Source organism: Solea solea, chromosome 15 (genome assembly GCF_958295425.1).
Source record: "Solea solea chromosome 15, fSolSol10.1, whole genome shotgun sequence".
NCBI lineage: Eukaryota > Metazoa > Chordata > Actinopteri > Pleuronectiformes > Soleidae > Solea > Solea solea.
The window spans coordinates 2,899,588-2,926,683 of record NC_081148.1 but is presented as its reverse complement, the minus strand read 5'-3'; the positions used below and the strand labels follow the sequence as shown (position 1 = coordinate 2,926,683).

Here is a 27,096-nt window from a genome sequence, read left to right as displayed (position 1 = left end):
AGCTACGACGTCATCACGTCGCGCCGAGTGACCGTCACAGCGGGGGTAACATGGCGGCGCACAGTGTCGCTCCGTCTCTCGGCAGGCTGCTGTTCGCGGTAAAGGTGAGCCGAACCTGAGCCGAACCTTAGCCGAACCAGGCACACACACAACCCGAGTGTAAGACACGACAGCGGGCAACGTAGCAGAGGACAGTGGTCAGTGTGGAGCACAGGCGAGCGGGCGGTGCTCACAGTGTTAGCGGGAAACACGGAGCTTGTTGACAGGAGAGTTCCACAGCGACAGGCCGCCGCTCTGTAAACACCAGCAAATGTTGTCAAATGAGTCTCAATCATCTTTCTGTTTGACTCAACTCAGATAGTTTAAGATTGAACGTTGAAGAGATCAGTTCATTGTGGTTAGAAACATCTCCAGCCTTCACTGGCTTCAACATTTAGATTTAAACATTCAAAGTCATTGCACGCATTGTATGTTAAAGTGTGTTTGTGCACTACATGAACAGAATATCGATATACGGTGAACCTTTGCTTTACTGAAGGAAACATTGTTATTGAACTATTGCTGTGTTCAGGCCTCTGACTCCTCCTGTCATGTACACTGCAACGTTACAATGGAGCCAATCACTTACTTCTGTTTGTAATCTGTGGTTGCAACTAATCAATTAATCGGGTTGAGAGTTTTTTTAATAATTAGAACAAGTTTTCAGATTTATAAGTAAGAGCCCTTACTTCCATGGATAGGGGATGAACAGCCGGACACTCAGGTGGTTGTTTATTTTGGAACACATAGTGAATAATGCTAACTCTGCACTATATGCTGGCTTCTCTGTCTTCACACATACACAGCGCTGCTTACTCATTGACTGTCTCTGTCAATGTCAAGCAGGTCACATCTTACTACAAAGCTGTTTCCTTCCATGTATGATAATGTTATTGGAGGTCAGAGGTCAGATTTAGTGACCTTAACAACAGATTGCTGGACCTTGAGAGCAACAGAGTTACATGACTCTCTATGACTTCTCTCCTTTATACAGTTAGTTTCTGACTGGTTATTGTTAAATTCACATATAGCTGCAGCTAACGATTATATTCATAATCAATTCATCTGTTGATTAATTTCTCGATTAATCGAGATGGTACATAAACTGTCAGAAAATGTAGAAAAATATTGGTCAGTGTTTGTCAAATCTGATAATGATGATGTTCTCAAATGTTTGTTTAGTCCACAAACAAAAGTGATTCAGTTTTAATGATTTCTTTGTTATATGGAGCAAAGAAACCAGATAATATTGCATTTAAGAAGCTAAAACGTAATCGATTAATAATTGAATATTCGAGTAATTCAATTTGACAATAAGGCCTTAGTGTGCACATTGCAAATTGCAAACAAATGATGGACATTATATCAGTCATGACAGCATGATTTAAGGAGGTCCAGATAGAGCGTTTCCTCATGTACAGGTCCACAGCATCATCATGATTAAGAAGCATTATAATTTATATATATATTGAAGTAGCATTGTCATTGTATCAATATCTGCAATGTGTGAAGTCAAGGACTCAAATCAAATGAAGAAAGCTGTAATTCAATGTCATTTAAACAACATTCATTTTCAGTGCAACTCTGGAGGACTATATACAATAATAAATAGTACATTGATAGATGGATAGATACTTTATTCATCTCACAGAGAAATTCACACACTGAATTGGACATTCAGCTGAGAACTAGAATTAATAAGTACTTTCACAACAATTATAATAATATTAACAAGTCAAAACAAAGACTTGCGTATAAAAATCAACGATATAAGACTTTTTTGCACAACTGAACAGGTTTTTGTGGCGCCCCAAAATCCTCGCAACACTGAGCGAACACTTAAGAGTTGTTCCCTCAGTGTTCTCAGTCTTCACTGAGTAGCGTGTAGAAACGGTAGAAGCCATCGAAAAACTGTCAGAAAACATTTGCCGGTCAAAATGCGACCTCCTCCAAAACTGATTAAAACTCAGTGGCATGTCGGTTTGTGGCTCTTGGTCCGGACAGTCCGCCTATTAGTGTCCTATGATGTAGACCAGCGGTCCCCAAACTTTATGCACCACGGACCGGTTTAATGTCAGACAATATTTTCACGGACTGGCCTTTAACGTGTGGCGGATAAATACAACAAAATAAAATGATACGACACGGCACAAAAACTGGTATTTTCTAAATAATAATAATAAACGTGAATCCACTGTGTATGCAAATTTATTAGCAGCGTCCTCGTAACATCGCGCCAAGAATGTGAGAATCAAATCTTAAAATTGAAAATTAACTCAAATTGAGGATTTGGAGAAGTAATATGTCACACAACACTTACTAGTGCAAAATGTCTTCATTCCAAAAAGATTTGTACCAATTTGAGTTTAAAATTCTGTTTACATGGACGCAAAAGGAAAGGATCTGACTGTGGCGTGCATGCATGAATCGTGTGTTCAGACTGAATGGACTATTTTGTCTAATTCTCTGGAAGCAGAAGAAGAGTTAACTGAATCATTAGAATCAGTTAATTATAACTATTTGTTCAGTACTTCCTCCATGACCGGAGCACAGACTCAATACAGGTCACGATCAGCAGTGTTGTCGCTAAATACACCAAACTCCTCTGTTATAATTGAGATTTTGACCTTTCCCTGGTACTTGATAACCTTGTTCTTAATAATATGGATGCTGAGACAGCCAGCATCTCCATTTTATTTAACTGTATATTTTATTTTTTTAAGTTATAGGTCACAAATTTAAGTGCCAACTACATCAATTCAATACAATACAATACAAATCTTTTTCAAGGAAAAAAGAGGGTACAATTAGGGAGGAAGAAGAAGAAAAAACCCTCTCTGTATCAGTAGACTCATAACTGGACTCTTTGTAACCTCGGGGAGTAAGTTATTTACTCCAGCATCTCCATTTTCATGTCTGTAACTGTAAGATATTTTTCATGAAAAATAGAAGCTGATGCCTGTGGAACAGCTGGATGAACAACAGCAGATGAAAAAATAAGGCAGCAACAGCAAATAGTTCATATAAGTGTTCTTTTTCAATTACCACAAGTAAATGTTTGTTCAGTTTCTGCACGGACGGTGTCAGGTGACAGTTTGCAGCAGTGAAGACGGTGTCAGGTGACTGCAGCAGTGAAGATGGCCTTTAACAACGGACAGCTTTGTGATGGAAAAACATGTAATGACCAACTAGGAGCAAACTTGTTATTCTCATCATGTTCATCTAACACTGGTCTGTGATATCTTTCTGAAATTGTTTTACTTCTACTTTAAGGAGCAGTGTGCAGAATTAAGTGGTGTTTAAAAGGGATGAAAACATTGAATTGGACAGAATGAGGTGATATTGGTATCCTTATATTGTGTATCTCTGTGTTTGTGCAGTATGGCTCCTTCCAGTCAAGATGCTGTGCACTGCACAGCAAGTCACACTATTCCACTGTCTACGATCCCAATGAAAAGGTAAGGCATCATTCTTTCACCTCTTCTCCTCCCATGAAACCAAAGAAAATCTAAATAATATAACAATTAAAACAATAAAATTATGTTGTTGTCATATGGAGCAAAGAAACCATAAAATAACCACATTTAAGTTGATTTTTTAATCATTCAAAAAACACTAGTTGACAATTAATTTAGTAATTGTTTAACAATAGATGAATTGATAAATATATAATATATATATATATATATATATAAATATATATAATTCAATGGAATAATGTAAAATAAAGGCTGAGAGGCAGGACTTGTTAGTCAAGCAAAGTTTTCACATTTTGAAGTCAAATATAGCAACTAGGGCTGCAACTAATGACTATTTCAATAGTTGACTAGTAATCAGCTACAGTAACGACTAGTCAGATTACAAAGTGCACTAGTCGTTGCAGCCCTAACAGCAAGAATGAAGTTGATTTTATGGTACTAAAACGAGATAAAGAAGGTTTCTTAACGTTTGCTTGTGTGAATTTCATTTTTTCCCGTAACTTTTATAGTTTTAATCATATAAGATATTTCTTTGGGGGGTTGTATTTGTACATTAAAATGTGGTGCATGTACAGTATGCAAACATTTCTGCTACTAGGAATGAATAAAAAAAAAAGGATGTGTATGCTTAAACAAAAGACTTTCACTTAACTTTGAGTGTGTAAAGAAAGTGTTTTCTGTGTTGTTTGTGTTGTCCTTGTCTTGCTGTGCCAATGACAAATGGTGCTGATCTGTTTCCTCCCACAGACTTTTGATAAGATCCTCATCGCCAACAGAGGAGAGATAGCGTGCAGAGTAAGACAAACAAATCCAGCTGAAACTGTCCAACATTCAATGGAGCTTTATTACTCCATTTTATTAATCATACATTTCCACACTAAGAGATTGTAAGCAGTGGGGATGGGCATGAGTATTCAACTATTCACTTAATTATATAAAGTCGCTCAGACAATTTTAAAATTATACAAAACAAATATTTGATCAGTTATTGCATCTGTAAAACAAATATTTCTACTCCAGTGACGACCTAATTTGTGGTGCATTTATTAACACAAGAAATGTAGTTAGTGGACTACATGTGTGTTTGCAGAAGTTATGAAAATGAAGAGGTTTCTTGAATGCATCTCAAAGCTGCTCCTCTAAGATCAACATGCTGTGAACCATGCAATACTTTCACTACCTCTCATGCACTGGAGTTTAGAGTATTTGACAAAAAGAAATGCCGTTCTCTACTTACCAGTATTCATCGATCATTATTTCAGAGTTCAGTTCAGAAGCATGAGTTTTAATGCTTGTTTTTTCCCATCAGGTGATTAAGACATGTAAGAAGATGGGTATCAAGACTGTAGCTGTGCACAGTGATGTGGACTCCAGTTCGGTGAGTCACCGTATGTGTGGTTAAAGTCCAAAGATCCTCATGTTTCCCACCATGTTTGAGTCATGAAAACTCCACTCCTGAAACAACAGTTCTCTTCACCACTGCTTCTCAAACCTTTCATTCCAAGTACAAGGGGTGCCACCATCTTAGTGATCGAACAACGTCACAATCTCTATGTCGAAACTTGACCCCTCTCCCACAAAATCACCTCCGTGGAAATATTTTGCGTTCCCCGTGAGAAACTCAGTGGGGTGTGCGATATATATCGTCCATGATAGTATCTTAATTGTTGTTTTAACGATGTGTGAAATCACAATATAATTTATTTTAATAATTTAAAAATACTCAAATTGATTATTGTAATAGTTTAGCAGGGTTCCCTTTTTAATCGCTACATTTGTATTTCTATTCATTATCTGTCAACATTGTTTATTAAAGGTGGGGACAACAATTATTGTGGCACGGTCAACTTGGGAAATACTTTGGTTTAATAATCCTATTTTTGTGTTTTTCCACTTGTAAACATTTCTCACTGTGTGCACCTTGGGTTGGATGAATGAAAGGGCAACACAACATGAGTCCATCGACTGCGCCATCATTTTTTTGGTTAAATTGAGGAGTTGCAGCAGAATGACGACCTGATTTAAATAAATGTTTTTTTTTAGCTGTACTTCACAAAATGTGGCCCTCGAAACGCAGGAAATGGTGTTTCAGAAGGTTATAAATTTCAAAATGTTCCACCCTACAATATTCACGACTGTGCTGCACTAAGTCCTCCCCTATGCTGTGAAAAAATCCTGATGAGAACCTTGTTTAGCAATAATTTAGTGATTGATTAATAGTCAATTAATCATTGCAGCACCAATTGCTCTGGTCATTTTTTGTTGATGCTGATTATTGTTTAACCTCTGGTGACTGCTGCTCATATATTTTTGTAATACTTATCCAAGAGCAGCCTTTCCAAAATGTACAAATCTCGTGGCTCAATTTAAATTCTGAAAATGATCTGGGTCTCATAAAACATTTAAAACACCACTCTGCTCAGCAGGCAGACCAGAAGATCAAGTATTCACCCCCCTTGAACTTTTCCACATTTTGTTACTTTACAACCACACATTTTGTGCAATAAACATTTTGATTTGTGAAAAAATCATGCCGGAGAATCGGGATCTCAATTCGTGATTCACGTTTTTTCCAGAATCGTGCAGCCATGGATGCATGGTTTTCAAAGTTATTTGCAAATATTAATCTGAAAAGTGTTGAGTGCATAAATATTCACCCCCCTTTATTGTGCCAGCCCTAAGTAAAATCCAGTGCAACCGAAAGCCTTAAAAAGTCAAATAATGGCCTCAGATGTTTGTTAGAGAACATAACGAACAAGGAGTTCACCAGACAGGTCAGGGATTCGAAAATAGAAGCAGTATGGCACAACAACAAACCTGCCAAGAAAATGAGAGCATACTGAGAGCTTCAAACATCCACAGCTGAGGTGGGAGACTCTGTCCACTGGAAAGCTTTTAGTCATACACGCCATAAATCTGGCCTTTATGGAAGAGTGATGAGCAGAAAGCCACTGTACTATGAAAAAGCCATAAGAAGTCCCGTTTGCAGTTTGCCACAAGCCATGTGGGAGAAGGAGCTTTGGCTAAAAATGACATTTTTTTACCTTCATGCAATATTTATGCACTTGCAAATCATTTTGAAAACCATGTGATGTTTTCCCCCACTTCAAAAGTATGTACTATTCTGTGTTGGTCTGTCAGAAAAAAAACCATTAAAATAAATATAGACTTGTGGTTGTAACATGACAAAATGTGGAAAGGTGCAAGGAGTGAATACTTATGCAAGTCTGCACTTTAAATCATCCTTTCTGGGCATATCCCAGGTACAAAACACAGCACTCCATTAGTTAATTAATCCCTCCACATATTCACGTCAACCTTTTAAAATCTATCATAAGTTTGAACTTAATTAAAGACTGAAAATGAACAGCATTTCATTATCTTTACACTGTTCTCTACACTCTTCTTACATGCTCATCGCCTCAGTCACTGGTATATGTTCATCTATAAAGCCGTTCTGGGTAAAATTCCTTTTTGACTTATCTTCACTTTTAATTTGGAAACATGGAGGTTTTGCTATTGGCTGTTCCAAAAGTAAGAACAGAATTGGGAAAGAAAGCATTTCGGTTTGCAGCTTTCGTTGGTTGGAACGATCCTCTAGCTGAACTTCATCTTTAGAATCTATTAATTCTGACTTATTTTCAAGATCTGGTACAAACTATGGACCTAGACTGTCTGTATACAAGTATGTTTTTATTTGGCTAATTATTTGTTGTAAAAGAGATCTGTGATCTCAATGGGACTAACCTGGTTCTGTTAAAGGTAAATCAATACAAATCTGTCTTAAATGAGCCGTTATAGTCCACATGTGTTACCTTCATAAGGCTCATTCTTTGAGCCACTGTGAGTTTCTCTGTGAAATGTGTGGTAACTGTGTCTTTCTGTGGTGTGTGTGTGTGTGTGTGTGTGTCCAGGTTCATACAAAGATGGCTGACGAGGCAGTGTGTGTTGGCCCCGCCCCCACCAATAAGAGCTACCTCAACATGGACGCCATCATGGAGGCCATTAGAGTGACTGGAGCACAAGCTGTAAGCACTGATTCAACTCCTCTCGCAGACTGACGAGCTGAGAACATAAAGGCGCCGCTCGCTGGCACCAGAGCGTCTTGTTTTCACATCCATTATGTTTGTTGACACAATATCTCAAAAATGTTGGAGGGATTTTCTTTGAATTGAACGCAGATGTTTTCTTGAACTCGAGGATAAACTGATTGGATGTTAGTGGGCAAACGTCTCCGTGAGCCTGCCTAGTGCTTTCTTTGCCTCGTGCTTTTTTCTCTAGAAACCCCAATTTGAAATGTGTCGTGTCAAAATATATTAGTGAATGCCATGGTTTCACTTTTTCATAAAAGATTGAATTGATTTACTCATGAAATAGCCTCAGAAAGGCTGTTTAAAAGTTGTATACACATCAGTGTGAGTACCTTGTGAGGCCTGAGCCAATAATAAGCTTTATTCAATACTTTTGATTGGATATTTAAAGCTAAAAGAGAGTGAGCTAAATACAAATGAGCAGCTTAGTCCTCTTAGAACCCATCTCTGTTTTCAGAGTCTACATTTAATGTATTTATTTCTTTTATTGGCTATGTAACTTGATGTGTGGCACTAATTAGTGTGTCAATGAAAGAACAGGACAGACATGACGTATATATCTCGCTGGTCAAATTCAAATGTGCACAAATGGTTACTTTGACCTTTGGAAGAACTGATTAGAACTGATTAGATTTTGATGGCCAAAAGTTAAATTAAGCACATTGACACATCAGGAATATCCAAAGGGAGTTTCACATCTACCATAAGCATTTACTTGGACTGAAAGAGTAGCTGTGCAGGATTTGGTGAACAGATGTTCTCTGGGGCATCTCAAAATAGTTTTAAATCTGGTGTAACTAATGCAAGGGATGCATCATATAGCCTATGATTTGATATGCACCTTGGTTGTTTGGTTTTAATTGCCCAGGGTATTTTATTTTTTTAAGGGTTTTATGCAAATGTTAAATAAATAATTAGGGGCTAAGGAGAAAAAACCCTCAATTCTTTTTTCATTTATTTTATTTTTAACAGTTTTACTTATAAACAAAACTTTTTTTTTTTTACCTTTTTGGATGGCAGCATCACCTGTTGTTTGAACTCAACATCCCCACTCACCCACATAGACTGAGGTGCTTGCACGTACAGCTACCGCTCTCTGTAATAATAGGTAATGTGTGACCAGTGTTTGCACAGTTCCTCTGGCGAGGTGTTGCCTTATCCCAGTGCGTGGACTTGCAGGCAAACACGGCGTCAGCTTGGACAGAAATGTCATGTGTAAGAAAACTGAACATATAGCATTTCACAAATATATACATCCCTGCCAACCTGTACACATGTTACGTACCAGGCACTCATTTTGACCTCAAAGTATACTGGTAAGATTTGATGCTCTAAAAGTACAAACAGTGAACACTGTTATTTGCTTTTTCCCCTGGCAAACTTACATAATTGGTATAATAATCATGTGTTATGTGCCTAAATGTTTCTCTACCTTTTATTGAAATGCTTCTGGAAAGAAAAACATCTAAGTCTGAAGTCTTTTCTGTGTGAAGGTTCATCCTGGCTATGGGTTCCTTTCTGAAAACAAAGAGTTTGCAAAGCGACTGGTGAGTAGGATCCTTTACTACAATAACACAAATACTGATACACTTTATGACCAGATATTGTTAGTGTTGTTATTATTATTATTATCATCTTTGTCTTACTGTAAAAAATAAATGATGTTATATATGTTACACTGTAATATATACAACATATGTTTCAAACAGTGTACACTGTGCTCCCCGATTCAGATGCACCTAAAGTTGACTTTCTGTGTGTAGCTTCATGATAAACAGTCATGCTCAGCAAAAATAACACATTCAAGACTAAAGCTGAACTGAGGTCAGATAAAAAGGCAGAAGTCATGAAAAACCACTTTCAATTAGAATCCATGGGATTCCAATTAATAGCAGTGTAATAGCCATTATGCCACATGGATCTTGTGGAGCTAGCCTATCAGTGAGTGTGCTCTTTGTTCTCTACATGCTATTATTATAAATCTGATCTAACATCTAACATTATAATTGTTTTGTTACCAGGCAGCAGAGGGCGTGATATTCATTGGTCCAGATACCCATGCTATCCAAGCTATGGGCGATAAGATAGAGAGCAAGCTAATAGCTAAGGCTGCTAAGGTCAATACTATCCCAGGGTTTGATGGAGTTGTGAAGGTATGAGCTCACCTACACTGCACTGCATGTATACAAGTACAACTTTACTTTTAATGAACACTTCAATGAGCTATACCAAAAGTATTCCTAATTCTGTGTCTTTACATTCCCCTCACTTACACATGCACACTCATACATGTACATATCACAATATTTACCACAATTTTAAACAAATGTAATCACAACAATGCAGGACAGACGAGCAAATCATCATGCACATCTCAGTTTGCTGTGTGTAGTGGGTGCACACAGCTCTGTCACACTGACTACGTGTCAGTACCTCATACACCCACACTTCAAACAACCTCAACTATCCCTGTAATAACATTAGAATTTTCCCGGGACAAAGAAGAATGCTTTGTTGATTTTTCTAAGCCCACCTGCCGTCTCACCTTTCACACTTAGTCCATGAAATGAGTGCTTTTCAGTCATCAGCAAAGATCATATTTACTATATTGAGTAAATGTGTGAAATACACAAAATATTATTAATTAAATATTGTGTATATTGATTAAATATACATGGTAATCCACTAAAATTATATTTCAAAAAGTCACTTTAAATTTTAAACCTAATTATTTGTATTATAGTAGAATTTGACCATATTTATGGTCAAATTCATTGTTTCTAACACATGTAAATGTCCTTGATTTACCATTAAAAAGCCAAAGAAATGAAGCAGGTATTATCTGTAATGAAAGGTAATAAGTGTATTTTAAGATCATGTAATGCAGATCATAAACAGTAGATATTTTATGTTAGTGTATTTACAGTGTATTGTCACTCTCACTCTTTGAGAAGCACAAACATGTCAAAAGAAAACTCTTCATGAGTTCAGAGAAACGACTTGTGTGTAGCTTTATATCCACATATACCTCCTATATCTGGATTTAGCCTAAAAATATCCAGATATATTGCTCAGCCTTACAGAAATATTGATTTGATTTATATCATAATATATACAAAAGTATATTGTATAAGATATTTCCCATATCACCCAGCCCTCCTTTTATCTGTTGCCAGACTGCTGAGGACGCTGTGAAGATTGCACAGGAAATTGGTAAGTCATTACTTTTTTAATATGTGTCCCACCCATTTGTTCCATAATAACCTTTGGCCTAGAGTTTAGTTGCTTGTCCTCTTTTTGGCAGAGTAAACTGAATTTGATGAGAGTTTTGAGATTGTTTTGTCTTTTAGAGGCCGACTCCCAGGGCTTAACGTAGGCTTAATTGAGACATGCTAAAACCATAACCTGGTAACATTGTGGAGCCACATTTAATTTCATGTGTCACGCTGCGTAGGCTACAGCAGGTACTTGAAGGTCATATTGGTGCATGTAAACCAAAAGCAACTGATTATGTTCCTTTTGAAAAGCATCCTCACAATTGTGGTGTTTCTTTATTCTCGTACTGTTGCTAGGTTACCCAGTGATGATCAAAGCATCTGCCGGAGGAGGAGGGAAAGGAATGAGGATTGCATGGAATGATGACGAGACACGGTATTCTCTTCCTCTCCTTCTGACTGTGTTGTGTCATCTATCCATGTCTACCCACATGTATCAATCAAATGATCAGAGCTTAAACAAATAGTATTCCACCTTAGAATGATGCTATATGACGCAGTGAATCACTGCTGATGATTTGACATCATTTTTCTACTTATGCTACTTCATTTATTTTAGAATTAGTCTTACTTTTATTTGCACACACACCAATTGGGGGCAGAGGTGGGTAGAGTAGCCACAAAAATTACTCAAGTAAAAGTACTGTTACTTAAAGATAATAATTACTCAAGTAGAAGTACTGTTACTTAAAGATAATAATTACTCAAGTAGAAGTACTGTTACTTAAAGATAATAATTACTCAAGTAAAAGTACTGTTAAGGATAATAATTACTCAATTAGAAGTACTGATACTTAAAGATAATAATTACTCAAGTAAAAGTACTGTTACTTAAAGATAATAATTACTCAAGTAGAAGTACTGTTACTTAAAGATAATAAGTACTCAAGTAGAAGTACTGTTACTTAAAGATAATAATTACTCAAGTAGAAGTACTGTTACTTAAAGATAATAAGTACTCAAGTAGAAGTACTGTTACTTAAAGATAATAATTACTCAAGTAGAAGTACTGTTACTTAAAGATAATAATTACTCAAGTAGAAGTACTGTACTTAAAGATAATAATTACTCAAGTAGAAGTACTGTTACTTAAAGATAATAATTACTCAAGTAAAAGTACTGTTACTTAAAGATAATAATTACTCAAGTAGAAGTACTGTTACTTAAAGATAATAAGTACTCAAGTAGAAGTACTGTTACTTAAAGATAATAATTACTCAAGTAGAAGTACTGTTACTTAAAGATAATAATTACTCAAGTAGAAGTACTGTTACTTAAAGATAATAATTACTCAAGTAGAAGTACTGTTACTTAAAGATAATAATTACTCAAGTAGAAGTACTGTTACTTAAAGATAATAATTACTCAAGTAGAAGTACTGTTACTTAAAGATAATAATTACTCAAGTAGAAGTACTGTTACTTAAAGATAATAATTACTCAAGTAGAAGTACTGTTACTTAAAGATAATAATTACTCAAGTAAAAGTACTGTTACTTAAAGATAATAATTACTCAAGTAAAAGTACTGTTACTTAAAGATAATAAGTACTCAAGTAGAAGTACTGTTACTTAAAGATAATAATTACTCAAGTAGAAGTACTGTTACTTAAAGATAATAATTACTCAAGTAGAAGTACTGTTACTTAAAGATAATAAGTACTCAAGTAAAAGTACTGTTACTTAAAGATAATAATTACTCAAGTAAAAGTACTGTTACTTAAAGATAATAATTACTCAAGTAGAAGTACTGTTACTTAAAGATAATAATTACTCAAGTAGAAGTACTGTTACTTAAAGATAATAATTACTCAAGTAGAAGTACTGTTACTTAAAGATAATAATTACTCAAGTAGAAGTACTGTTACTTAAAGATAATAATTACTCAAGTAGAAGTACTGTTACTTAAAGATAATAATTACTCAAGTAGAAGTACTGTTACTTAAAGATAATAATTACTCAAGTAACAGTACTGTTACTTAAAGATAATAATTACTCAAGTAGAAGTACTGTTACTTAAAGATAATAATTACTCAAGTAGAAGTACTGTTACTTAAAGATAATAATTACTCAAGTAAAAGTACTGTTACTTAAAGATAATAATTACTCAAGTAAAAGTACTGTTACTTAAAGATAATAAGTACTCAAGTAGAAGTACTGTTACTTAAAGATAATAATTACTCAAGTAGAAGTACTGTTACTTAAAGATAATAATTACTCAAGTAGAAGTACTGTTACTTAAAGATAATAATTACTCAAGTAGAAGTACTGTTACTTAAAGATAATAATTACTCAAGTAGAAGTACTGTTACTTAAAGATAATAATTACTCAAGTAAAAGTACTGTTACTTAAAGATAATAATTACTCAAGTAGAAGTACTGTTACTTAAAGATAATAATTACTCAAGTAGAAGTACTGTTACTTAAAGATAATAATTACTCAAGTAGAAGTACTGTTACTTAAAGATAATAATTACTCAAGTAGAAGTACTGTTACTTAAAGATAATAATTACTCAAGTAGAAGTACTGTTACTTAAAGATAATAATTACTCAAGTAGAAGTACTGTTACTTAAAGATAATAATTACTCAAGTAGAAGTACTGTTACTTAAAGATAATAATTACTCAAGTAAAAGTACTGTTACTTAAAGATAATAATTACTCAAGTAAAAGTACTGTTACTTAAAGATAATAAGTACTCAAGTAGAAGTACTGTTACTTAAAGATAATAATTACTCAAGTAGAAGTACTGTTACTTAAAGATAATAATTACTCAAGTAGAAGTACTGTTACTTAAAGATAATAATTACTCAAGTAGAAGTACTGTTACTTAAAGATAATAATTACTCAAGTAAAAGTACTGTTACTTAAAGATAATAATTACTCAAGTAAAAGTACTGTTACTTAAAGATAATAATTACTCAAGTAGAAGTACTGTTACTTAAAGATAATAATTACTCAAGTAGAAGTACTGTTACTTAAAGATAATAATTACTCAAGTAGAAGTACTGTTACTTAAAGATAATAATTACTCAAGTAGAAGTACTGTTACTTAAAGATAATAATTACTCAAGTAGAAGTACTGTTACTTAAAGATAATAATTACTCAAGTAGAAGTACTGTTACTTAAAGATAATAATTACTCAAGTAGAAGTTAAAGTACTCATGAAAATAATTACTTGAGTAAAAGTAAAAAAGTATGTGGTGAAAAGACTACTGAAGTACTCAAGAGTACAAGCACTGAGTTTCTCCGGATTTATTTTTGAAATATTCAGAGCAACACAAATGGTACAAAATAGACACAGCACAATATAAAACAGCAATGTTCAAATGAAGATATGTTAAATAAAATCAAAAATATTTTAAATAAAACAATAAATACAGTCTTTATAATCAAATAAATAACCCTGGAACTAAAACAATAATACATTCATTCTTTGGGAAATTAAAAGTACAATAAATTAGGTTTATCCAATTCAGATACATCGGCATGGTAAAAGTATTGGTTGGCTGCTCAGCTGACAGCTGAAACCTGGAGTGTACAACAGAGACCAGAGACCAGAGCCTGGAGTTAAGGGAACTCATGGCCAAGTGTGAGCCCTGCGTCCCCCAGCAGCAGACACGCTCTCATTAAAAACACACACAACAGTGAACGTATTTTAGCCACACTAAACACACTGGTGTCAGCTTTAAATGGTCATCAAGACAAGAAAAGTGCTATATACCATTTATACTACAGTTTTGCCATTCACACCTATTCACTCACACATTCACACATTCACACAGCACATCCATGAGACATCAGCATGTAGACTAGCGAGAATACCCAGAAGCTTCTAGTTGAAAGACGACTTGCTCTGCCACTGTAACCCTAACCCCAAAAACACAATTTATAAATATATGCTATCTTAAAGGGGACATATTATACCCTATTTCCCCCATTAAAATAGTTCCCTGGTGTCCTAATGAACATGTCAGTGACATGCCTTGGTCAAAATACCATAAGGATGAAGCATCATAGCAGTTCAATAACCCTGCTAAACCCGCCCCTTTCAGAACGCTCGGTTTTCGTGCATGGTCCCTTTACATGCAAATGAGACACAGGCAAACACACACCCACTTCTTCCAGGGGGTTTCTGATTTGTCTATTCGTCTCCCCCTCCCTCCACTAGTTCTCTGACAATATCAACATGGCAGCGTGCGCAGAAAACAGCCAGAGTGCCGTCACAGGAAGAGACGTTCTACATAAGGATCGAGCCGAACAGTGCCGAACTGTTAATCAGTTAAAAACACTTCGGAACAGCACCACTGATCGCCAGCGGCGCGCGGCGAGCTGCATAAGCTGGCGCTGTATGTTACTGTATCAGACCGGTGACTATGCTCCGGAGACCTCGTCACCGCGTCACCGCTGATCGCCACCGCGCCACCGCTGATCGCCAGCGGCGAGCGGCGAGCTGCCTAAACGCATACAGTGGCCGTTTAGGCGGCTCGCCGCTGGCGATCAGCGGTGCCGCGGTGGCGAGGTCTCCGGAGCATAGTCACCGGTCTGCACCGGAGCTGGCGATCAGTCGCATACAGCGGCCGTTTAGGCGGCTCGCCGCTGGCGATCAGCTGATTTTCACAGAGAGTGCAGCACCTCTGCACAGAGAGTGCAGCACCGCTGATCGCCAGTGGCGAGCGGCAGTTTATGCCGCTCGCCACTGTATATGTGACTGTATCAGACAGAGTCTGTGCTCCGGTCATGGAGGACGTACTGAACAAATATTTTTAATTAGGACGTGTCAGAATGGTCAGTTATGAGCTCTATGAGACATTTTCTTAACAATGTGTGTGTGTTTGTACGTCGGTGAAATACGTCCCCTGACTAAATACGGCGACCGCTGGCCGCAGTCTAGTGCGAACACACGAACACACGTTTGCTGACTTTATCCGGCACATTAGCTTCATATATCAAATCCTCTGTGGAAGTTTGTGTAAAACACTGTGCTCCACTGTGCAGCCACCAACAGCACACTTGTCCCTCCGCGTTGACATAATACCGCTCTTCCTCCCTCGCCTGCACTCTCGCAGGGACAAGGTGGAGCTAAGGTGGAGCTCTCCAAGTAAACTTACTGGTGGGGCGGTAACATTCGCGTTGAAATGCGCATGCTGACGTCATAAGCGCAGGGAATTCAACATCGAGTGTTTTATCGCCTATACTTACACTTAGGGGAACCACGAAAACATGACGGAGTATTCTTTTTCCACACTTTGGTGACTGGTAGGGCCCCCAGAGTCCCAAATATAAGTATTAAAATGGTTAAAAAGTAGATTTTGCGTAATATGTCCCCTTTAAGAGTTTGTTTATTTGCTTTATCCTTTTCCACCTGGAAACTTCAAAGTTTGTTTTGCATCATAAACTGCTCCCATACTTGCGTCCATGGGGAAAGTCATTGACACACACGTTGCTGGTCTTCTGCCTCTGTTGCTAAATGTTTTGCTCTAAGGCGAGATCAGAAACGCCAAACAAACAACACATTTAAACTTACTAATGGAAAGTATTACAAAAAAACATGTGTGTGTATGTGGTCTGTTTCAGGGATGGCTTCCGGTTCTCATCCCAGGAGGCAGCATCAAGCTTTGGTGATGACAGGCTGCTCATTGAGAAGTACATAGACAACCCCAGACATATAGAAATACAGGTCTGTTCTTATGTAATGTTATCAGTGTTTGAACTGTTTTTATGATCGGAATTATTCCATTTCTATTTATAAATGAATTGTATGCAAAATTCCTTCCAAAACATGTTAAACTCGTTTTCTTTATAAATGTTTTTCTCGCACGGAATCATCTTTCTGAAGGACCGTTCACAAACTCATAAACAGTGTGGAATGTTGATATGAAACTATACAAAAACAACACATAAAAGCAAATATAAGCCTTAGTTTTTATGTGTACTGTCAGAGTCAAGTGTTTGTTTTCATTTATTATCTGTTGAGAGTGGCGTCAACAGTGACAAAAAAAGTGACACAAACGTAAAGAGAAAAACAAATAAAAGTGTTTGTTGCAGGTGCTGGCTGATAAACACGGGAACGGTCTGTGGCTAAATGAGAGGGAGTGCTCTATCCAGAGGAGGAACCAGAAGGTGGTAGAAGAGGCTCCCAGGTTTGTTGCTTGTTTGCTTGTTTTAAATCAGCATGGGCAAATATAACTCAAAAGGCAACTGAATATAAACGTGTGGACAAAATTGTTAAATAAAGAAAAACCCACAATGGTCACTGAAATAACTGACAAAAGTAATAGTACCCAAAAATGTACTGAAAATTAACTAATTGACTAATAGATTTTCATTATTGTTTTAAAAAACAAACTAATGAAACTGGCCTGGACAAAAATGATGGTTCACTTAACTTAATGTTTTGTTGCACAATCACTGCAATCAAGTGATTTCTGCTAACTCTGCACCTGTTGACCAGTGTTTTGGCCAAACTGCTCCACCCGTCTCAGGTTTGATGGGTTCCGAGTCCAGACTGCATCGTTTCACCTCCTTCCACAGATGTTCAATAGGATTTAGATCAGGTCTCATAGAAGGACACTTAAGAATAGTCCAATGTTTTGTTCTGAGCCATTCTTGGATGTTTGTAGTTGTGTGTTTTGGGTCCAGAATCAGCAAAGCAGTCCCTGAACATAACCACGTTTCACAGTCGGTACAGTGTTGTTTTCTTTGTATGCTTCATTTTTGCACCTCTCAACATAGAGCTAATGTAAATTGCCAAAAAGCTCCAGGTTTGTCTCATGTGTCCAAAGCACATTCTCCCAGAAGCTTTGTGGCTCCTCATTATGCATTTTGGCAAATTCCGGTCTCACTTTTTTATGATTTACTTTGAACAGTGGTGTGTCCTCCTCAGTTGTCTTCCATTAAGTCCACTTAGGCTCAACTGGTGACTGACACTGATGTAAATCATTCTCTTTGACCATCAACTTTGGCTACAGTCTGTTGGACCTGAGGCTTCTGAATAATATGTTCAACTGTAGTCACAGGAACATCAAGCTCTTAAAACCTTTACCTTTAACATGCTGGTCTGTAGTTTTCTTTCTCATCTTCAAGAGTTCATTTTTAGTAAAAATGTATTACTTTTGTCAGTTTGAAGTTATTTCAGTGACCATTGTGAGTTTAACAGTTTTGTCCACATTTGTATCTTAAAGGGTTTTTGAAGTGTGAATACTATATAGTTATTGAGACATAGACACTTAATACTTACCTAATAATGTCTGTGCCAGCTTCAGATTTTTTATGCGCGTTAAATGATGAAATGATTTGTTTGTTAAAACTGTGGTGCTTCGCTTTTACACTAAATATAATTGTCTGTAGATTCAACTGGCAAACAAATCAATTTGCACTTCTGAGGTGATACTTGGTGTTTGACGTTGTCGTGTCCTTATAGCACTTTCCTGGACCCGGTCACACGACGGGCGATGGGTGAGCAGGCGGTTCAGCTGGCCAAGGCTGTGCAGTACAGTTCTGCCGGCACCGTGGAGTTCCTGGTGGACTCTAAGAAGAACTTCTACTTCCTGGAGATGAACACACGACTGCAGGTGAATCTCAGGGCTGTGTGTATATGTTTAAATGTTTAAATTTGTCATCTGTCACTGCACTAACATATGTCTAAGTGTACTTATAAAATCTGGTATTAGGGGAGGTAGAGCGGTGAATGAAAGTACTGCTGTGCTTTTAAAATCAGTAAGTGAAAGTGTCCAGCTTATACTTACACAAGTTAACAGAGGTTGATTATGTTAACCAGTGACATCATTGAGCCTAAGGCTGGGTTATATGTAAAAAAATAAGAAAAAAAAGAAGAAAAACAAATCTCATTTCACGTTGACACGCGCACATATCTCTATATTAATCAAATGAATATTTCTGTCAAGCTTAAATGTTCACTTTCACTAAAGTGAAATGTAAGATGTTTAGGAACAACCTTTTATGTGTATTTCACTTATGTGTTCAACATAATAAATATGATGATTATTAATACAACAGCTTTTTAAACCAGGAAAAGTCACAATTTGATGATATTCAAAGATGATATATATATATATATATATATATATATATATATATATATATAATATTATCGTGGCACTGTGTCTGTCTCCCATCTTCTCTCTTTGACCTTTAACCTCAGGTGGAACATCCCATCACAGAGTGCATCACTGGACTGGACCTGGTGGAGCAGATGATCAGGGTCGCCAAGGGTTACCAGCTGCAGCACAAACAGGAAGACATTCCAATAAATGGCTGGGCTGTTGAGAGTCGTGTGTATGCAGAGGTAGGCACTGCTTTGCATGAAGGACTCGCAGGTTTTTTTGGGATTAATGAACTGAATTCATCAGTTTCCAAACGGTGAACCTCACATTTTACAACACCTCTTTATGGCACACAGCATTCCATCTACATACACGCAGCATGAGCAGCTAGAAAGCTGGTACAGACTTTTTTTTACTGCTGCTGAAGAAGCCATTCTGTTTTTGTTTTTTTATGAAAATTGATCAGAAAAAGCCTGAAAAACAAGCATTTCTGTCAGCCGTCTCTGTATGGATTTAGAAAGAAGTAAGTAAGTAAAAGAATAGTGTGGAAAACTGTGGAAAGCTAGTTTATTTTCATGTGTATGAACTGATCTTTGAAGCAGATTGTTTAAAGAATAAACTGACACAACACTGTCAATGGTGGCTAACCATGTCACTTTGTTTTCCTCTGTTAGGATCCTTACAAGTCATTTGGTCTTCCCTCCATCGGACGCTTGTCTCAATACCAAGAGCCGCTCAACATCAGCAATGTAAGTGCTCACAAAGTAACACACTAACATGGTTTTCCAGGCCTGGAAATGGTTTGCAATTAAGTGAATGTTTTAATTAGGTATTGTGTGATTTAATATTAAATATATTGTATATAAGACTCCAAGCTGCATGAACCTAATTCACTTTTGATACAAGTAGTAGTATTATGTTCACTTCCAGGTGAGGTTGGCGAGCTCTAACAGGATGCTAATCTGTTGAAATGCCTGGGATTTAATAATGTGTATTAGTTTGAATACAGTAGTAAAGAATATATCAAATATCAGTATCAAATGTACTGCTTCATATAATGTCGCGCTCACACACAATCCACTCGCATCAAATTTGACCCAAAATGTTTGTGGTCCCACTGTAAACATGTTCTTGTGGACTCTGTGTTCTGTCAGGTGCGTGTTGACAGTGGCATCCAGGAGGGCAGTGACATCAGCATCTACTATGATCCCATGATCTCTAAGGTCAGTCAAGTTTCACACAGAACATGCACGCTCACTTCCTGGCTTCAATAAGCCAAACTGACCAAAGATGCAGAGAGTCTGCACAAGTTACCAAGAGTGTTTAGCGATGAATGCTAGAGTTTAGCCGAGGTTGTGCTCAGAGTGATGTTGTTGCTGAGTTGATGCTGTTGTTCCCTCATGAGGCTGAAATATCATTTTAACGACTAAAACTATAGAAAATGTAACTGTTGTTGCTCTGTGCATTCACTCAATTAAGGATGCAACTAATGATCATTTCCATTATAGAACAATAATAATAATAACAATATAATAATGGAGGTTATATTTGTTTTGTCCATAAATGAGAAATGTTGGTTTCAACCCTCATAATGACAAACTTCAGTTTACTGTGTGAAAGCATGTTTAAAGTATAAACCGTCCAAAAACAGATGGTGATTGATATTCTAGTTGAAAGCAGGTTATAAAAGTGGTATCTACCTGTAGTTGGTGACCTATGGAGCTACACGAGCTGAAGCCCTTTCCAAGATGAAAGACGCTCTGGACAACTACGTTATCCGAGGTAGACCAACTCTCTTTCTTCAGAAACATGACTTGTCCGCCTGAAACATTACTTTTTACTTTTAATGTCTTAACGTCTTCTCCAGGTGTGACACACAACATTCCCCTCCTGCGAGAAATCATCACACACCCTCGCTTCATCTCTGGTGATATCACCACTAACTTCCTGCCTGAGGTTTATCCAGACGGCTTCAAGGGTCATCAGCTGCAGGTGGACAGGCGCAGGGAGCTGCTGGCTTCAGCAGCCGCCCTCTACATCGCTGCTCAGCTCCGCTCACAGACGTTCCTGGGCCACCTGAGGTGAGGATGCAACAAGCTGTGATATACTCGTACTGAGTTGAGCAGGTTCTGTTAGTGTTTGGTTTTTCTGCAGGTCTCTAAACTTGAGTAGGTGCGTCTCCTTTTTTATTAGTATTTATAATTAATAATTCAGTTCCACATTCTCAATGAAAACATGGACAAAACATTTTTATCTACTTACCATGCCTCCATCAGTCAGTGCTGCGAATAATGATTCTTTTCATAATCAATTAATGTGTTGATTATTTTTTCACTTAATTGATTAAAATCAGAAAATGTTGAAAAATGTTGTCCAGTGTTTCCCAAACCTGCAGATAATGATGTTCCCAAAGGTCTCGTTTGGTCCACAAACCAAAATGATTGAGTTTTAATGATTTCTTTGTAACTTGGAGCAAAGTAACCAGAACATCTTCACATTTAAGGAGCTGAAAAATCAGAGAATTTGTTTTAATAAAAAAAATCATTGGCGAGTCATTTGTAGTTGATTGCAGCCCGACTTTGGTGTTTGATCACTCTGTATATAAATCACTCTCCTGCACCAAAGATAATGTGTGATTGTGTGAACTTGGCTTAAATTTAAGTGTGTGTGTGTGTGTGTGTGTGTGTGTGTGTGTGTGTGTGTGTGTGTGTGTTACAGGGTGACCTCCACCCCAGTGGAGTGTAGCCGCTGGGAGCTGTGTGTGGAGCTGGGGGAGGAACGCTATTCCATGGATGTTACCAAAGCAGGAAACGTTTATACTGTGAGTATTTAAAGGGTGTGGCCATTAGAATCCCCCCAAAAAATGATATATATATATATATACATCTATATATGTGTGCATTTAATGTATTTATTTATCAATATAATATTTCATCTGCAACTGCCTTTTAAATCAGGAAAGGTCATCACAGATATGAGACCCTTTATCCAAAATGTGTGTCATAGGTCAATGCTGATGGAGGGACAGTGGAAGTCAGTGGACAGTGGAACCTGTCCTCCCCACTGCTGCCACTCACCATCAATGGCTCACACAGAATGCTACAGGTAAAGCACACACACACACAGGTTGATGATGATGATGATGATGATGATGTTTGTGTCTTGTGTTGCAGTGTCTGTCTCGAGACGCCACAGGAAGGATTGTCCTGCAGTACCTGGGCACATCGGTACATTTGCATGTCACTGTTCACTGTTGAGCTGCTGTAGTGTGGTGTGGTGTAGTGTGGTGTGGTGTGGTGTAGTGTGGTGTGGTGTAGTGTGGTGTGGTGTAGTGTGGTGTGGTGTGCTTCACATTCTCTGATACACACAGATCTCCACAGACTGCACTGCCCCTTTAATCTGAAGCCACTGTGTGTGTCTGTGCAGTTTCAGCTGCGTGTTCTGTCCAAGTTGACGGCAGAGTTGGACTCGTACATGCCAGAGAAAGTTCCAGAGGACTCCAGCAGCATCCTGCGTTCACCCATGCCAGGAACCATAGTGGCTGTGTCCGTCAAACCCGGAGACACGGTAACACTGAACTTCTCTGAACACAATATTTACAAGAACAACAACAACAGACCTACAGTAACCATGGCAACCACCGAGTCATCAGCAAATCTCATGACCCTCAGTGATACAGTTACACTGATGTTTATCTGGGCTGTGCCACTGAAAACAACCTTTATCATATAAAGAGCTGAAAGTCCCTGCAACACAAGAACAACACAAATACAAAATAAAACAACAACACAAATACAAAGTAAAACAACACACAAATACAAAATAAAACAAATACAAAATAAAACAACACAAATACAAAATAAAAGAACAACACAAATACAAAATAAAACAACAACACAAATACAAAATAAAACACAAATACAAAAAAACAACACAAATACAAAATAAAACAAGAAACATAAAGCCGAGAATAGATTATTTTTAACTAATTGGTATCAGCCCAGAATTCCACAGTTGGGACATTATGTACAGTAATGCTTACTTCACTGTCGGGGGATGTGTAAATAGTGAATTGATATAAAAAACAAATATATTTACACAATAAACAGGGTTTGTACAGGTGCTTGAAATCCTTGAAAGTGCTTGTTGTATTTTCAAGGTTTGAAAGGTGGTTGGATTTAAGATAAAGTGCTAAAGAAACTGAGACTTGATATTTGGCTTATTAGATGGAGGAATATATAATATATAGAGACTTTTACTGTATAAAACATGATTAGTTGAAAAAGTTGAAAAATCATTTTGAATACGTATGTATTTGCATGATGGACGGACGGTCCAAAATCACCTTTTTTAACTGGATCTTACCAGTGAGACGTAAGAAAGTCACATGTCTAGTTACTGACTCCTCCTTAACTTTATTAAAGGTACAGTGTGGAAGTCTTTCCAGCATGGATTGGTGAAGTTGCAGCTGAATATCCCTCCCCTCCCCTCCCCTCACCTCACCCTTCATTACCAACCTATGTTACCTTCAGTTAGCATCATAATCCAAAAGTGTTTAGTTTTTGGGTTACTGTAAAAACCACTGTGGTCCCAGATGGCTGCGTCATTCTGGGGGAGTGGAAGAAAACATGCACACAGTTATAAAAGGGATTATTCATTATTTTAATCTTCATTTTCTTTCAAATGTTCTTAAAATGTTTGCAGATCAGGAGACGACAATGTCAGCATGAGCATGTGCTACACTTGTACCCTGTGTAATACTGTGTGTGTGTGTGTGTGTAGGTTGCAGAAGGTCAGGAGATCTGTGTGATTGAAGCCATGAAGATGCAGAACAGTTTGACTGCAGTCAGACAAGCAAAGGTAACAACATCAAACTTAAAATCCCTTGAAAGTTTTTGAAAATGTTCCTAAATAGACATGTGTCATTGAAAGTGCTTGATTTTTTTTTGCAAGAAAGAAGTTCATATTTAGCTAAATGTCTCCCTTGTTTGTTACAACGCCCCCTACTGTTTCAGGCCCTGCATTGCTTGACAAACATGGAGACAGAATTACTAGCGTGCTCTACTTCCATGCAGAACAGTGAGCGAGTAAAGTTAACAAAGAGAGAGCAAATGACGTGACGGCTGGGAAATGAAAGTTCCACCATCTCTGTCTCAGCAAAAAACATGAGCAGCATGATCAAATCAAAGTGGACGTCCTGGAAAGTCCTTGAACAGTCCTTGAATTTGATGTCAACCAGGGTGTTTTCTATTACTGTTTTCAATAGTGCTTTTACTTTTATTGGTTCTATTTTCGAGAATGAGTCAACAAAATAAGAGAAGAATGAATCATTCAGAACTAAAATTCTTTTGGCGTTTAATGTTAATAAAATATGTGTTAACAGAACTTTTTAATATGTTTTAGACAACACACTATCAGTGACTGTGATCATTTATTCAATATATGTCTATACTTGAAGGAGCTCCATGCTCGGACTCAATGAATGAATGAATCAGACAGAGTTCATAAACAGATAGATAATCTTTTAACTGACTAATGGTTACTCTTTACTCATGGTTGCATAACTTAAAGTGACTTCTAATATAACACACCTGAGGTCTCTCCTCATGACTGGGAACAGTGAAAATGAGACTTGGCCATGGGCAGCCCGTGGCCAAGACGGGCAGCCCGTGGCTGGAAAGGGAACTTGACTTGTAACCGGAAGGTCGCCGGTTCAAATCCCCACCCGGCCAAAAAGGGCTGGGGTACCCCTGAGCAAGGTACCCAATTCCCAATGCTCCCCGGGCGCTACTCAGTGTGGCGGCCTACTGCTCCTAATTCTAGGATGGGTCAAAATGCAGAGGAATACTTTCCCTAAGGGGATTAATAAAATTAAACTTCAAACTTTATGTAAAAAAACTGTTAACACAGTTAGCATCTGCACTCTTAAAGTGTATAACGGTATTTCAGAATTTAGCCAGTAATACAGGGTATCTGCAGGTTTCAGCAAGTCAGATTTACCACTTTTTAAGACCTTGAATGAAATTTAAGACTCTAAAAATAGCCGATAGTAACGTGAATGCACTCGATCTCCGACCCAACATCGTACGTGCACGTGGAGTTGAACATTAAAACAAAAAGACTTGTTGCCGCTGCTTCTGATGGACGGCGCAGGTCCAGAACCACTTATACAGGCAGTCTTGTCCTTTCCACAGATGAACGTCAGGGAACATCAAACGGAACAGATCTCCTATCCCCTCATTGTAAGACTGGTGCTTGACCACTGTGTTTAAAATCCACAAAACCTCACATTTCAGTGTTGGCGTCGCAGCAAATGCTGCTCTCAGGTCAGTGCTGGTAACAGAGCACTGGACCCGGGGCGGGTACAATATTTAATGTTGGCTACATATATAGTTTTTTGAGAGGCGTTCCGTCCACATGGAAACACTAGACTCTGTGAAAACGATGACGTCATAGTTCCAGCTCTCTCTTGTGCTGCCATTGATTGTCTTGTTTTTGGAGATTGTTTGACAGTTTTACCTTTAACTGCTGTCAATGAAAAGTCACTCAAATCAGTCTGAACAGATGCTACATATGAGTCTTTAGAGACACGTGTGTGTGTGTGTAACATTTTGACCTTGTGGGGACTTTAAAGGGCTATTTCATGGTTAAGACCTGGTTTTAGGATTAGGGTTAGAATAGGGTTAAGGTTAGTGAATGCATTATACCTGGTGTGTCCTCACTAAGATATAAAAACAAAGATATTATCTGTCATGTGTATGTACTACAGTGTTTTGGGTTGTTTTGGGAGTTCCATGTGGACGGAGATCTTTGTTAAACACTGTTGTGTCCGTCTGACCGTGGCCTGATACAAGTGTCAAATGTTGTGTCCTCCTGTGTCCAGGTTAAGAGTGTCCACTGTAAACCAGGAGAGACGGTGGGAGAGGGAGACCTGCTGGTGGAGCTGGAATAAAAGTCAACCTTTGACCTGTGTGTGTGTGTGTGTGTGTGTGTGTGTGTGAGAGAGAGAGAGAGATCTCAGCACCAGGATGAGCCTTACTCTTCATGTCCACAGAGGGTCACCTCTGACACTGTCTCTCATCAAACCTCTGTTTTTGTTTCCTCTGTGATTTCTAGACATGACAGTTGTGATGTTTGAGGTAGTGACGTGTAAACAGCATTGACTGAGGACACACATCGACTGTCATCCGTGTATGTTATGGTTAGAATTCCTCTCACTGTTGTTATTCAAGCGCAAACTAAGGTTGTCTACCCTGCAAACTCTCCCACACCAAAGATGTGATCTTCACATCACAGCACACCGCAGTTGTCGGTCACTGCTGCCGCCATCATTAACTCCAGATGTGTTCTTTTGTCTTCTCTGGCTTTGATGTCCTTTGATCAGGTTTACTCAAGTGACAAAAATCCTCCTGTGTCCCTGTGAGATAAAAGGGCTCCTTTCCTCTATGGACTTTGGTGTGGAAGTTTGCAGTCACTACATGGTTGTCTGATGATGAGATAAAGTAGGAAACACATTCTTAAGATATTATTAACTTGTCTTGATTCTATTAGGTGAGTTCAAGTGTCACTGTCAAATTCCCATTGTCACTTTAGTCCCACAGACAGCTGCTGAAGGACATGGATGATGCTGACCTGTCATTTTCATATTCTTCATTTAAAAAAACAAAAACGTGTTATAAATCATAACTCTGTGTGTTAAAGAAAGTAAACTCAACTAATAAAGTTCCTATTTTTCACAACACTGTTTGACTTCATCACAAACCTCGTTAAGAATAAAAATAAAGAGCTAAACACTAAAGTGGTGACAGAGAGAGAGCAGCATGTGAGGCTGCTGATCACATATATATATATATCATATATATATGATATATATATACATATAGATCTGAACGGCAGTGAAATGTGTTTGACTCATGAGCATTTAAACTGCAGGATGATCACACACTGTAAACAAACTAACAGCAGTGTGTGTGTGCGTGTGCATGCGGTCACTGAGCGAAGGATGATGTGGATGAATAAGGCTGAGACAAAAATAAATGAGCAGGGCAGTAAACGGTAAAAATACTGCCTTATGAAACACTTGATATGTAAAAAAGAGATCTTAAATAAGACCAGATGGATGCATAAGTAGAACAATATAAATACTT

The 27,096-nt window shown here is 37.7% G+C and overlaps 1 protein-coding gene across 1 annotated transcript; it reads left to right on the top strand.

The window, feature by feature from the left end:
* On the top strand, positions 1-26,688 carry pcca (propionyl-CoA carboxylase subunit alpha). Its single transcript, XM_058651186.1, has 23 exons — positions 1-104; positions 3,420-3,497; positions 4,266-4,313; positions 4,828-4,896; positions 7,433-7,546; positions 9,103-9,156; positions 9,631-9,762; positions 10,786-10,822; positions 11,182-11,260; positions 16,461-16,563; positions 16,932-17,026; positions 18,307-18,457; positions 19,048-19,191; positions 19,624-19,698; positions 20,104-20,172; positions 20,656-20,731; positions 20,817-21,030; positions 21,668-21,770; positions 21,956-22,054; positions 22,123-22,176; positions 22,376-22,516; positions 23,732-23,809; positions 25,833-26,688. Exons 1-23 carry the CDS (start codon positions 51-53, stop codon positions 25,899-25,901), a joined length of 2,136 nt encoding a protein of 711 aa, XP_058507169.1. The 5' UTR covers positions 1-50; the 3' UTR covers positions 25,902-26,688.
* Positions 26,689-27,096: the final 408 nt, after the last annotated feature.